The 14,631-nt window shown below is 46.9% G+C and overlaps 1 protein-coding gene across 1 annotated transcript in view; it reads right to left on the reverse strand.

The window, feature by feature from the left end:
• SCN10A (sodium voltage-gated channel alpha subunit 10) overlaps positions 1–14,631 on the reverse strand; it is an 81,954-nt gene that overhangs the window by 20,694 nt on the left and 46,629 nt on the right. The window contains exons 15-19 of the mRNA XM_016123915.2: positions 8,022–8,381; positions 6,107–6,553; positions 4,596–4,733; positions 2,890–3,013; positions 1,759–1,913 (exon numbers count right to left, since the gene is read on the reverse strand). Coding sequence (XP_015979401.2) covers positions 1,759–1,913; positions 2,890–3,013; positions 4,596–4,733; positions 6,107–6,553; positions 8,022–8,381 — 1,224 coding nt within the window. The remainder of the gene's footprint in view (positions 1–1,758; positions 1,914–2,889; positions 3,014–4,595; positions 4,734–6,106; positions 6,554–8,021; positions 8,382–14,631) is intronic.

A 14,631-nucleotide genomic window follows, 5' to 3' on the forward strand; every position in this document is an offset into this window, starting at 1 on the left:
CAAAGTGAGATTCACTCTGAGTGATAGAAAAATGGGTGATATTTTTTCTTTGCATTTTCCCATAATTTCCGAGGGTTTTTTTTTTTTTGTACTTTACTTTGTCAGATGAAAATTCATGTTATTTTTTTTTTTTTTAAAGTACTCAAAGTAAAAGCATAAGGAAGACTAAATTTGGTGCCAGCCTGTTCGGTCCCCTGGGGAAAGAGCCATGGAGGTGAGGGAGAGCCGCCTGCAGAGGGGGCAGCGGCAGGGGAGCTGGGGCGTGAGGGGAAGGGGAGCAGAGAGTGACGGAGGGAGCAAAGGCCAGTGGAGAAATGAGGCGAGAAGGAGAAGGCTCATGGGGGAAAGACGTGCGTGAGCTAAGGGGGCAATGATGGAAACATCTAGTGAACAGCAAATGTGGTTATTATTTTTCAAGGAGGACGAGACGGAAGGAAAGGCGGGTGTGGAGAAAGCATTGCCCAGCCTCCTCGTGCCTGGCCCTGTGGCTTCTGCACCCGGCGCTGTACTGAGACTGCTCCTCCAGGTGGACAGTCGCTGCCCTGTGCCGGGGGCAATGCCATGCCCTCTGCACTCACCCCAGATGGCAGAGCAGCCCTGGTCCGTGGAGCTCTCTGCCTCCTCGGCTGGCTGCCCTTGCTGGCCTCGCCGGCCTCCCACCTCTCAGATCATGACTTCTCAGCTGCCTTTGCTCCTCCCTCAGGCTGCAGAGACACCCTGAGCGGTTCCAGCACCCTTCCCGGGAAATCTGGCACTGAAGCAAGGACCCAGACTCACGAGAATGAAGGACGCACAAGGAGCAAGACAAGCCAAAGCACCTGGAGCCAAGGGCCAGTGAGCGAGGCTGCAGTCCTCCCTTAAGCTAACGGGCTGGGACCCCAGGCAGGTCCCTTCATGTCTTTGGCCTATGGTTGCCTCATCCATAAAATGGGGACAACTGGGCATGATGAGTCCCCTTCCGTGTGCACGTCCACCTTGGTCCATGGGGAATATTAATTGAGACCTTGTGTGAGCTTAAATCACAGGACACAGAGAAGCATTATTCCTTGTCCTACAAAGGCGGGGGTTCAGCAAGGGACTCAGGAAGTGTCTCTCAGAATCTGTTTTCCCGTGAGGCCTTGTTATTCAAAAGTGTGGACCTGCAGCTTCCACATCGCCTAGGAGCTTGTTGGAAACACAGATTCTCAGGCCCCACCCCAGATCTCCCCAATCGGAATCTGCCTTTTAACAGGCTCCACTGGCCATTACATTTTGATAAGTGCTATTGTAACGATTTGTGGTGAACTGTGAACGAGCAAGAGTAGTATCTGTTAAGTGGCTTGATAAGATAAGGAAAGATGGACAGTCTTCTTTGAACCAGGCCTTTGGAGGAGACCAGTGTGGGAGGTCAGAGGGTGGAAAGTCAGGGGCTTTGGGATCACACGAGGGCAAAGTTAGGTTTTGCTACCGACAAGCTGGGTGACTTTGGGTAAGTCCCGTTAGCCCTTTGCATGTCCCCATCTTCCCCATCTGGAAACTGTGACGCTCGTGCAGCTTGAAACACTTGCAGTCCGGTGTCGCGGGCCGTGGCATGGGCTCCTCAAGCGCTACCGAGCCCCGCTGCTGACGGGAGCCCATGTGCTGGACTGCAGCTCTCTTTTTGGACGTAGGTTGGGGATGTTCATCCCAGGAGTCAAGGGAACCCACCGATGCAGCTCCGGGGCCTTTGGGTTGTGGGGGACCCCATCTGGAGGGCACAGGGACGCCACCTTCCCTTACCAGAGACCCGCTGCTGAGCAGGATCATGAAGATGATGAAGCTCTCAAACCAGCTGTGCTCCACGATGCGGTAGCAGGTCTTGCGCACCTGCCAGCCCACGGTCCACGGAAACTTGGTGGTATTCACTTTGCAAAAGGGACAGCGGCTCATGCAGCCTGTGGGGAGAGGTGACCGAGGGTGAGCGATGTCCCACTGGGAAAAGAAGAGCATTTCTACTCCAACCCTGCAGGGAGGCTGCTCTGCTGGGAAATCCGCTTGCCACTGGAATTCTTTCCTGGGACATGAGAGGAGCAGGGTTTCAGGCTTTCGATCCTGCCCCCAGGCATTCCCCTCCACCACTGGTCACGCCTACTCTCTTCTCCCTCCAAACATCTCCCTTCTTACAGATGGTACCAGTGGTCCTAGTTCTTATGTCCACCCACCTCTGGAAGCCTGGCAAGCTGTGCTGCCAGTGCCTGGCTATGCTCTGAGCCCCAACTGAACCGAGGGGCCACCCCATGGCTGGTTTGGGGCGTGGGTCTAGCCCAGGCCAGGGTCATGTGGAACTGGAAACAGGAAGTGTTTGTTTTCTTTTTTTAAAAAAGTGTAATCTTTTTGTTCTTGAGGCCATGGTTTTATAGTATGAACTATATATTTATTCCACAAATATCTATTTAGAGCATAACTTGCCTCATTGTTCTAAACACTGAAGAAAAAGAAGAGTAAGATACAGTTTCTGCCTTCCAGAGTTACACAAAGATCGAAGGACACAGACTCACCATGGCCCTCGTCTGGGTCATTTCTGTCCCAGATGAAGAGCGTTTACGGTGGTGACTCCTTTCCCCTCTTCAACCTCAAGAACTTGGTTTATACTGAATGACACGTTTTTAAACGCGATGAAGAGGGCATGGCATCTGTCTGCCGTGTCTGCTGTGGCAAGAGATGCAGCTCCCGTCCCAAGGCTGCTGTGAGTTGTGGCATTTGTGTTTGATGCTGGTCCCTCAAGCCTAGGAATGAGGCAGCAAGGGGCCCTGTCTCCTGTGGACCCCAGACCGGGGCCCTGGACACAAAGGTGCCCAGATGAGTGTTTGCTGAACTGGATTCTGGCCCTAATTCTTATTAATGAGAGGAGGCCTGTGGCCGCCACTTTACCTTCTGTGAAGCAGTCATCTGGTTCTTCGAGGTCATCCGCCAGCTCAGGGATCTTCTTCAGGATCTCCTCAGGATCCAGGAAGTCCACCGTGCTGCCTTCTGAGGAGCTCGCGTCACCTGCCGCCTGCAGGGCAGAAGCCCAGGGCAGTCAGCTCAGCTCTCCGAGCGGCCCAGTGAGTCTGTACGTGGTCACTGCGCGTCTGACTGGCCAAGAGCTCTGAGATGCTGGGAGAGCCCCTCAGGGCTGGACCCACCACGGTGTCCCTTGTGCGTTTGGTGCCTTGCCAGCTGAGGCCCAGAACGATGATGCTCTCTGTGGAACCCCAGAGCTTTAGCTATGCAAGGCTTTAAACCTCCAGGCCCCTGATGGAGAGCTGGCGATGGCCCGAGACACCGTAATTACACCCATAAAGACTCTGAGCATTCGCTGGGCTTGAATATTTAATCACGGAGCAATGCTGCAGCTCCGGCCCTGTAATGTCTCCAGATGAATTCAATTAGGAGCTGAAGCTGCTCTCATATTAGTAAACCTGATAGCTTGGCTAATGGACCCAAATGGTGGGGTGCGTCCCCATCTGTCACTGTCAGACCCCTCTCTGCCTGGTCAGGGTCATGGACGAAAAAAACAAACACAAAAAAAACACAAACCAAAACAAAACCAATACCCCGCAGCCGTGGATTAAAAACATCGAGTAGAAAAAACTAGCCAGGGGAGTCCTTAGAAAGCTCAGCAGGAAATGTGACGTCCATAGGCAGAAGGTGGCCACCCTCACCCAGCTGGATCCCAGTGGCTTGTGTGCACCCAGGGCCCCCAGATCCCATCTCAGCCCACCCTCTTATCTTACCCTGTCGTGGTCAGCCGTGCCCAGGGGCACACAGCCAGTAGCTGACATTCCTCAAGCTGAAGGGCTCGATAACTTTGGGGATGAATGATGTCTTCCTTATCTTTGCCCAGCCCAGTGCCTGCCACAGCGTCAGCACTCAGTGGCTAGGTGTCAAGTCACATTCCTGATTTTAATGCCACGGTATTAACGATGCTAAATCTTTATATAGACACTTCTTTCTCTATAGCCTGTTTTCGTCAAAGATTTGTAATGAAACCACCACGTTTATTTTTACCTCTTATAAGACATTTCTAAACACCGATTCGTCTTCCTGTTCAGTCTGCGTTAAGGCTGTCAGTATACTACTCAGTACAAACGGCCTCTCCAGAGCACCAGAACGTTTTTGGCTGGAGAAAACGGCATGGACAAAAGAAAGCGGGGGAGGGGAGTCACAGGGAAGACTGTTTCACCCACGAGCAACTCTGACTTTTATCTGCTGGCTCAGGAAGATGCTAAACTTTTTCTGTGCATTGTCTTTTGTTTCCTTTTTTCTTGGCTGTCATTTTCTGGGCACTTATTCCATTTCAGGCAGGAGCTAAACACTTGACAAGCAGCATCTCATTTAAGCCTCAAAATAAGCCTACCACGTTGGCATTACCATTCGGTTTTATGGAGGAAGTCAGAGAGGGCGCGGAGAAGGTGAGGAACTGGCCCTTCCCCCCACCCTCTGCTCCAGCTCGTGGAGCCTCTCACTCTTGCCTCTGAAATCATACTGATTAGCCCAGGAACTAGGAGGGACTTTATTCCCAGGGCGTGACTTGGGGTTACATGGTCAGGTGCGGTCTGGAATACCCCGCCTCTCCAGGAAGCTCACATACCTACCTCTGCGGGGGCCTGAGCAGCAGCCTCGTCTTTCCACTTCTCACCCAGGTATGGAGCCAGGTCCTCGGAGGACGTTGTGGAGCCTGGGCTCCTGGGTGCCGGGTGGTCCTCACATTTTCTTACTTGCTGCAGCTGCTCCTGGTAGTAAGAGAGGGTCCCGGCTGGGTACCTGTGCCCGGCCTCAGCTGACGACTTCTAAATTCTAAGAGAGCTGGCACTTCATAGTCTGCCAGAGCTAAGGACCTGATAAATGCAACTAACATACATATATACATATATACACACACTGGTGTGAAGTGAAGGTGGAGACTCTATAGCCTGTTAGATCTTTTAACTCTTGGCTTCATAACTTATAAGCTGTATGACCTTAGACAATATATTTAACCTCTCTGATCTTCACTTTTCCCATCTGCAGAATTGAGAAGGCAAGATCTACTTCATTCGGTTATTTTGGGGACTAAATATCTTAATGCTTATAAAACACTTTGCCTGAAGTGCATGGCTCAGTAGATGTTAGCCATGACCATTGTTACTTGTCTGGAGGTCAGAGTGGTAGTGAATTTGGCCATTTGGATTCCCCCAAGAACCCCGAAGTAACTGGAAATGCCAATGCCTGTGCGTGGAGGCTGCCATCACAGAGGTCATGTCCTTTACTCCGGGGATGGCGACGCCCTACCCTTGGCTGTCACCCAGACAAAGGCATGCAAAATACGGCAGCTGATCACAGCAGCTGCTGGAACACAAGACAAGTGGCAGCTGCGGGGGAAGAAGGCTGTGGAAGAGCTGCAGACTCGACGCACAGATGTCTAAGGCCACTTAGTGGCCTGGCTAGCAGCCCTGTGCGTCCCCGGGCCCCACAGGGATCCCTGCCTTTTCATATTGTGCGGAAGTGCATGCCTCTAGTCATTGAAAAGAGGTTAATGAGGGTTGCTATGTCAGCTTCAAGTAATAGGGAACCGTGCAAAGTATTTAAAAATACATATTACCAAAAGGCCGGAATGCGCTTTAAGTTCTTTGGTGCCAAAAGGAACAAATGTCACTTTCCTGTGACAGCCCTTGTCAGGAAACCTGAATAAATGAGTCACATAATGACCAGGACTCCTTGGCTTCTGGTGAAGACTAGAGAAGCCTTGCTCTTGATGACATCCTGTTCTTAGAGGAATCTCATTAGTATCTCATGCACAGAGTCAGGGTTTGGCCAAGTGAGGAGGGCTGCAGTGTAAAAGACCGTCCTGCCTGGCCTCAGAGTGGCCTGGGACTCAAGGCTGGCCTTCTTCCTGCCTGCCTGGGAAATTCTGGCCCTTTCTTTCAGGTGTTTAAATGCCACCTCCCAAAAGCTTGGCATGGCTTTAACCTCTTTATGTCAAGGGCTCGTCTACCTGGTTTGCCTGGGGCTCTTCAAGGCCAATGTTAAAAAATCTCCTTATCGCAACTTCCTCCCCTTGCCCCCATAACTTCCTCCTTGAGGTCTCTCCCTGATTCTTGTGGCTATCCTATGGGAGAGCTCTTACCTGTCTGCGGGGGATCACTTCCTGCTGGGAGCTCCAAGCATCCTCTTCCTCCTCCTCCTCCAAATCATCAAGGTCAGATTCGCCCTCGGCAATGGGCACACAGACCCACACATTAGGATTGGTGATAAAGTCACTGTGGTCAACCCCGGGGCCTCTGAGAGCGAGGAGCCCTCCGGGGCTCCCCACGGCTGAGTCAGCAGTGATGTGGTTCTCCGCTTTGGAGCTGGAGAGTGGGATCTTCACCACCAGCTGGGGCTCTGCCTTGGTTCGGGGGAGCAGGCAGGGCCTGCGGAAGAAGCTGCGAAGGGACTTCATGGTGCGATGGGCAAACGTGTGGATCCGTGCCAGAGCCACCTGTAAGTTGTTCATCTCCCCATCATCCTCTGGGGCGGTGAGGTTATCAGCGCTGAAAGAGTTCAGCAGCAGGGCGATGAACAGGTTGAGCACCTGAAGAGAACCAACAGGAGGGAAGATCGCTCAGTCAAGAGCTGAACCCACCCACGGCCCACCAGGTGGGCAGCCACACCTGGGCCTCTCACTGCACTCCCAGGATGCTTTTCCTTTTTGGGGAATAGACTTTCTGAGAGCAACCGAGGGGATGTCCCAAGTGACCTGCCTCATGTGGACAAGGCTTGGAAACACCGTCTCCACCACAGAGGAAGATCACCCCTGCTGAGCAAAGGGACCTTCAGGGATGACAGTGAGGAGCAGGCGTGAGCCTGCCCTGGGACCACTTTCACGTGCCGAAGCCCGGGACTCCAGTCCTCACCTTGGAATCCTGGGCACAACTCAGAGCTTCTAACTTCATGTTCTTCACCTGTAAGCTGGGAGCGTGGACTCTCTACCTTTCCAGTGGTTGTAAAGAAGAAATGACATGAAGGATGTAAAAGTGCTCAGAGAGGCAAACCTTCTGCCTGAGAGTTAGGGGACCCTGTGGCTCTGCAGGCAGGGATGTGCACTCAGCCTGGAAAAAAAGGCGTTCCGGCTGGCCCCTCACTCAGGGACATAAGCTGAAGGCTTCTAGCTCAGGGATCTGGGTGGGAAAGACTTTGAAGAGTGTGGATTTGTTGTTTCGCACCCTCTCTTGGTTTAGCTGTCTCTTGTCTATAAAACTCTTATGGAAAAGAATCTAAGTTGGTCGACTTCCAGGCAATGAGAAGGGAGGGGCTCCTGGAGTCTGTGTTCTGCCTCCAGCGGCAAGTCTCCCAAAACTAGAGCAGGTGGAGACAAGCTGAGGGCAAGGGGCCAGGCTGGGACTGAGAGAGGGTGCTGGGACCAGTTCGCAGGACGGCCTTTAGGGGAGATGCCCCCAAACCTGGGAGTGGATTTCGTTATTGCTCCTGTAGTGTTGGATGTTGTCCACGATCCAGCTTCCCCCTTTCATCTCATCCCCTGCTTCTCGCTAGGATCTGTGTAGCTTTGAGAAATCAGTCAGCTTTTACTCCTTTGAGAAAAAATATTTTCTGAGACTCCCTGGAGAGGGGAGGGAAGTTTTTCCTTCAATAGCTAACAGCTATCATTTATCGAGTTCCTGCCATAGCCCAGACACTGCACTAGGCAATTTGCATATGTCATCTCCTGTAATTTAATTCTCCCAGTAAGCTCATGAGCAAGCACTATTTTCTTAATTTTAAGGAAATTAGAGCTTGGAGAGATTGTCTCTTGGGCCAGGTCAACCAGCTCTACTAGAGGTAGAACTGGGATTCTCAGCCAGGTCTTTCTTTCTCTGTCACGTGTGCTCATTACTGCAAGTCGGACTGCCTCCCAAGGAAAAATTCTTATAAAGTGTCCCACATGACAACCCAGGAGGTACGAGGTGGGCATAAAAATGGGCAATGTCAAAGCTTTTCAGGATAACCTGGAAGTCTTCTCTGTTGCCCATGAGACAGTGACCCCATGGGGGCTCCACACTCACCACCAGGTTCCCCAGCACCATCACTGTCAAGAACAGGATGAGGCATACGGATTTCTGGCTGACTTCCATGCAATTCCACATGTTCTCAATCCACTCCCCACAGAGGATCCGGAAGATGATGAGGAAGGAGTGGAAGAAGTCATGCATGTGCCAGCGAGGCCATTCTTCTTCCGGTGCAGAGATATTCTGCCAATTCTTGCCGTAGTCGTCCCCGAGGAGCTGCTTGCCGACCAGAGCAAAGATAAAGACGATGATGGCCAAGATGATGGTGAGGTTCCCCAGAGCCCCCACCGAGTTTCCGATGATCTTGATGAGCGTGTTTAAGGTCGGCCAGGACTTGGCCAGCTTGAGGACCCGCAGCTGCAGAGAAACAAAGACCATGTCAGGTTCTGGTGGCTGTTCTCATCATTGTTCATCTCAAGTCTTGGCCTGAAACCCAAGGCCTGGGAAAGGCACAGGCAGCTCACATTAATTATGGGGTGCTCGCAGGGAGGTGCTTTCAGAGACCTTTCTCTCCATGTCGACAGTTACTCAGAAATACGATCAGTCCTCTATGGTCCCTACATAGCGATGTGCTTCACTGGCTGTGGCAAAGTGAGGGGTCTCGACTGGTGGTCTTGCCAAAAGTACTCTGTTCTGTAGCCTCAGGCCTCCTGAATATAGCCCTACTCTATGGAGGCGAAGCGGGGTGTGATGGACCTCAAAAACAAGTGAGAATAGCCTGCTTTTGACACGAAGAGAGGCTAGCCTCCTGCGGGTATGGCATGGCGCACTGCACTGGAGATGGTGGCGAACCATCTCTCTTAGGGCAGTTCTCATCCTGGGGCCAAGGACATCTGTTGCCCCCACCAGCTCTGAAATGGCAAGTGTCTATGATTTCATGGACCCAGCATTAAATAATTCATGGGTTAATTTAGTTGACCAACCAAACTAGTACTTTATTGAACGCCAGCCACACATGTGGCTGTACTAGCCTGAGAGGTGGGTGGAGAGATGCTCCTGCCCTCATGGAGCTAATGGTTTAGTTACAGAGACAAGACAAAGACCCCAAAAGTCTTCATTATACACCCAAATGTGCTACGTCCCACAAGAGAGCAAAAGCACTGTATAAACATTTTAAAAATACACTCGTGTGGTTCTCTGATTTGTTAGAAATACCTGGGCTTAGCTGGCATAGGGTATTTATGGAGCACCTACAAAGAACCAGGCTCTGGACCAGTTGTGAGAGTGCTGAACAGAGCACTGTAGCAAGTTTTATCACCCACGGAGGAGTTATAATCCTCTTACACAGAAATTCTGCATCCATTTCTCTTAGCGCTAATCTGGAAGTTATTTTTGTCATACTGGAAACGGCTTAAAACACCAATTTCGTGGACTGGACATACAGGCAGCTGACAAACCCTAATAAAAACTAAGTGTTAGTAACTAGACAGAGTCCTTTCGCGGAGGGTATTTGGAGAAGGCAAAGTTTCCTTAGTGACATGATTGATAAGTTCTCATTCTCAGAATAAATTCTGGACAAGAGCAAAAGCAGAAGCTGGAGTAGGGCCCTGACACAGGGTGACATCCACTTACCACAGCACAGAGTCTGTGGGGCCTAACGGCAAGGGGCACCCTGGCAAAAAGACCAGGCAACGGCTAGTTTTAATTGCACCTGGCTAAGGGTTTCCTCTGGTTCCTTAGTTAGGTGGAGGGGTGTGTGTGGAGGGTTTAGAAATTAATACAGTTGACCCTTGGACAACATGGGGGTGAGGGGGACTGATCTCTCATGCAGTCAAAAATACAAGTATAATTTCGACTCTTCCAAAACTTAACTACAGTTGACGGAAACCTTAACGATAGCTTAAACAGTTGATTAACACATATTTTGTATGTTATATGTATTAGATACTATGTTCTTACAATAAAGTAAGCTGGAGAAAATACATCATTAAGAAAATCATAAGAGAAAATACATTTACAGTATTTATTGGAAAAAAAATCCTCATGTAAGTGGATCTACAGAGTTCAAAACTGTATTGTTCAAGGGTCAACTGTGTTAGAATCTTCTTAGATAGCAATTTGTCGTCCATATTTAAGCTTATACTAAACTGTAAGCAAATCGTGTATAATTCTCATGAATTAAGTCATTCTCTATTAATGCTTTTGTTATCTCTTTAAAGGGCAGGGAAACAGGAGCCCTCCGCTTGCTATTCCAGAATTATTTGGATTTGGGGGCTGCTACTGGTAGCCAGTCAAAACACACTCACAAAGTGTCTGCTGCTGGGTTGTAGTACCCCTAAATGACCGAGCTGGCTTCTGCTGATACCTAGAATGAGTGGTCCAGGAGAGCCGCCCCACCTGTATCCGTGTTCCCCGTGACCCTTACTTCCACCCCCATCTAATCATTCTCTGTAGTTTTTGCCCAGCTTTGCATTACATAAAAAGAATTACTTCATATTATCACAGAAAATTTATAAACTGTTTTAATAGTTACTGAATATGCCTTCACGTTTAATTAACCATTTCTCTAGTAAATCTTATAATTAATATAAAATTTTCTATTTAGGTGGGGAAAGGCTGGAAGGAAATAAACCAAGCTGGTAACATGAATATATTTGTATAGAAACATATTCAAATATTGCAGGTCGTCGAGGTCATGTTATTAGGTTCTAGCTGATAGAATGGAGATGGAGCCAGAAGTCATGTACACTATTTTCAGGCGGAGCCATGAAACACCATGCGCTTTCGCTTGCCCTTCCAGGGCCACCTGGATCTCTGAGTCGCAACGTGGAGCAAACATTCTCAGTAGAGCTTTCCAGGCAGCATTTAGAAATGAGCATTTAGTTTCTAACTGTAGGCTATTCGTAGAATGTGCTACGAAACATAAACCTGTGCTCTGTTAACCGACAGATTTAGAAATGGTCACTGTGACGAGTCGTACGCATCTTGAGTAACGTAGAACTGGTACATTGAAAAAAGGGGTTGCCAAAAAAAGAAAAGAAAAAAAGTGTCGCCATTTTGCACGCATCAAATATATGGCACTGGCTGTGTGATCATATAGCGCACAACAAGGAAACTGATATAAAAGGCTTGGGAAGTGTTGATCTGTGTTGCGGTGGCAAAATTATTGCCTGCAATCACCCTGAGTGCAGCACGAGCCAGCAGCAGCCCGAGAGGAAGGGTTTGTAAAACAGACCTTAGTATTGTGTGTCAGTTGTAATTGGTTATATTTGTCAAGGTACTATAAGAAAGAGAGGAGCTCAGAGATTATTCGGCCGATTAATAAGAAATAAGAGGAAATAGGATCCAGAAGTTTAAAGACTTGAAGTTTTGGGGGAAGTACAGTGCTTTGTATCTCAAACAGTAAGCACTGGGATTAAGTCTGTGAGTGTTGAAGACTAGTTAAATATTTCAATGAAATGAAGCGACTCTTAGCAAAATTATATTAATGGTCTGGTCCCCAATAAATTGAGAGAAAAAGGCATGGGGACAAGAAAGCAAAGAAATAAAGCAGCACTGAGAACTCTGTCAAAGACCGTATGATAGGTATATAGCACCCAGAGAGGTCCGAAGTCACATAAGTTTTAAAGGAAGTGGATTGCAAAAGAAACCATAAGCCCTGACTAAAAAGCCTTTGACTGTTTAAAACTTGAAATGAGCCTTGGCCTCTCCTTTTCCATAAGCATGAGTCAAGCTTCAAAGGTCGAGCAGGCCATCTTCAGTCCTAGTGATGCCTGACTTGCATCATACTAGGACATGAGCAAGAAATAAATCTTTATTGGGTTAAGATGCTGAGTTTGGGGATTGTTTGTACAATAGCTAGAATTATTTATTGTTAAGTCACGTAGCTTTTTACAAACAAGATAAAATTAAAATACTTAACACAATAGTTAGTTGGAAAGAATAACAAATGAAAATTTATCTTGGAGGAAAGTAAAGATTTTAGCTTTTTACTTTAGATTAACTACTCGTGTTTTAATTTCTGAGGCAACCAAAGAATAAAAATGAGCATTTAGTTTCTAAACCAATAAAATGGAAAATGAGATAAGGAAAAAGTTACCAATCTAAAATAAATCAAGAAGAAGTAGGGGAGAGAGAGAATACAAACACATGAGCAAGTAAAGCAAATAGAAAACCCAAAATATAATGATAGACCCTTATCCAAATACATCAGTATTCACAAAATAAGTGGACTGCATGCTTTGGTTAAAAGACGAAGATTGGATTGTCAAAGCTGAATAAGAATCTAAAATCTGGCTATGCTGTTTGCAAGAGGTGTATAAAAACCCTGAGGATACACAAAGGCTAGAAGTAAAAAGATGAACAAATTCTAAACCAAAAGAAAACATTATTGAATTAAAATTAGGCAAGGAAAATTTTAAGGCAAAAAGCATTTCTAGGGATAAAGAAGATCAACTCTTAATGATAAAAGTTTCACTTTACTGGAAAGATATAACAATTTTAAACACGTATGCATTTAATAACCCAGCTTCAAGTTAGAACCATAAGGAGAAACAGACCATGCTGTAATCATAGTGGGAGGTATTTTTATACACCACTCTTGCAGTAGTTACTAGAACAAGCAGACAGAAATAAGCAAGAATATAGGATATTTGGACCACACAGTGAACTTTCTGTACTCAGTGGATTATGCAGAGTATTGCACCCTACAACTGCAGAAGACACAGTCAAGTGCATAAGAAATATATGTTCAATATTCTGAGCCAAAAGGATATTATCGATAAGTTTCAAAGCATTAAAATTATACAGTGCATGTTCTTGGACTATAACGCAATTAAGCTAGAACTCAATGGCGTAAAGATAACTAGAAATATCACATGTGTTTTGAAATTAAGAACCATGCATCTAATTGACTTTAGAGTCAAAGAATAAATTGAATTTGAAATTAGAAAATATTTATTTATTTATTTATTTTGAAAGTTTACTGGGGTAATACTGGCTAATACAATTATGTAATTTTTCAGGTATACATTATAATTTGACATCTATATATTCTATTGTGTGATTACCACCCAGAGTCCAGCTTCCTTCAGCTACATATGTTTTAGCCCCTTCATCTACTTCCCCCTCCCCAACCCCCCAAAATTTGAATATATTTAGAACCGAACAATAAGGAAAATTCTACACATGAAAGCAGTTCTTACAAGGAAATTGAAGTCTTAAATAAATATGCTGGAAAAAGAAATAGGTTAAAATTTTTATCTTAAGAAGTTAGAAAAGAATAAAATATGTAGAATGGAAAATGTAATTAAGATACATGGGAAGATGGCAGAGTAGGTAAACACTGTGCTTGTCTCCTCTCACAACCCCATCAAAATTACAACTAAGCTACGGAATAGCCATCATAGATGGGTGGTGGCCATGTGTGGACTGCCTGGTGGCTTATGCCAGATGGCCCGGGCAGGGTACAGGCTACGGTTAAACTTGGCCTGCAACAGGGCCCCTCCCAGAAGGCCCCAGCCTGCATGCCTGGTGGCTGGCTTCCGTCTGAGTCAGATTACAATCCAGGGTCACATTTGGGGACGACACACCCAAAGGGCAGACAGGGGAGTCACCAGAGCCCTGCCAAAGTGAATCCTGCTCAGTAGAGTCAGGCCCCTGCACAAAAGCTCCTCTACTAGTGATGGCCAGTCATCACAACAAATGAGCCTGAGGGTCAATGCCTCCCATCGACAAGCAAACAGGAGCCAAGACTCAACCACAACAAGAAGGCACATAAAACCCATATAAGGGACATAGCTGAAGCACCCGGCTCAGGTGACCAGGAAAGACTGTGTCACTGGGCCCCACAGCACATCTACTACATGAGGCCACTCTACTAAGACTGGGAAACATAACAGCCCTACTGAATACATAGAAACAAAAAGAAAGAGGCAGCCAAAGTGTGAAGACAAGGAAATCTACCCAAAATGAAAGAAAAGAACAAAGCATCAGAGAAAGAACTAAACAAAATGGAGGCAAGCAATCTACCAGATGCAGAATTCAAAACACTTGTTAGAAGGGTGCTCGATGAACTTAGGGGAAGAGTAGAGAAATTTAGTGAGATAGAAACATAAAGGGAGAGATAGAAAACATAAAAAAGAACCAGTCAGAAATGAAGAATACAATCACCGAAATGAAGAACACCTTAGGAGAAATTAACAGGAGATTAGATGAGCAGAGCAATTTAAAAGGTAAGGTAGCAGAAAACAATCAGTACAGCAACAAGAAAAAAGAATCCCCCCCCACCCCCCGCAAAATGGGGATAATTTAAGGGGCAACATCAAGCATAACAACATTCACATCATAGGGGTACCAGAAGGAGAAGAGCAAGGAATTGTAAACCTACTTCAAAATAAATGACTGAAAACTTTCCTAACTTAGTAAAGGAAATAAGACATACAACCCTAGGAAGCACAAAGAATCCTAAATAAGATGAACCCAAAGAGGCCCACACTAAGACACATCAAAATTAAAATGCCAAAGGTTAAAGATAAAGAACAGTAAGTGAAAAGCAGTTAATTACCTGCAAAGGAGCTCTCATAGACTGTCGACTGATTTCTCAACAGAAACTTTTCAGGCCAGAAGGGATTGGCAGAAAATATTCAAAGTGATGAAAAGCAGGAAT

The sequence above is a fragment of the Rousettus aegyptiacus genome, unplaced genomic scaffold (assembly GCF_014176215.1).
Source record: "Rousettus aegyptiacus isolate mRouAeg1 unplaced genomic scaffold, mRouAeg1.p scaffold_m13_p_4, whole genome shotgun sequence".
Classification (NCBI taxonomy): Eukaryota; Metazoa; Chordata; class Mammalia; order Chiroptera; family Pteropodidae; genus Rousettus; species Rousettus aegyptiacus.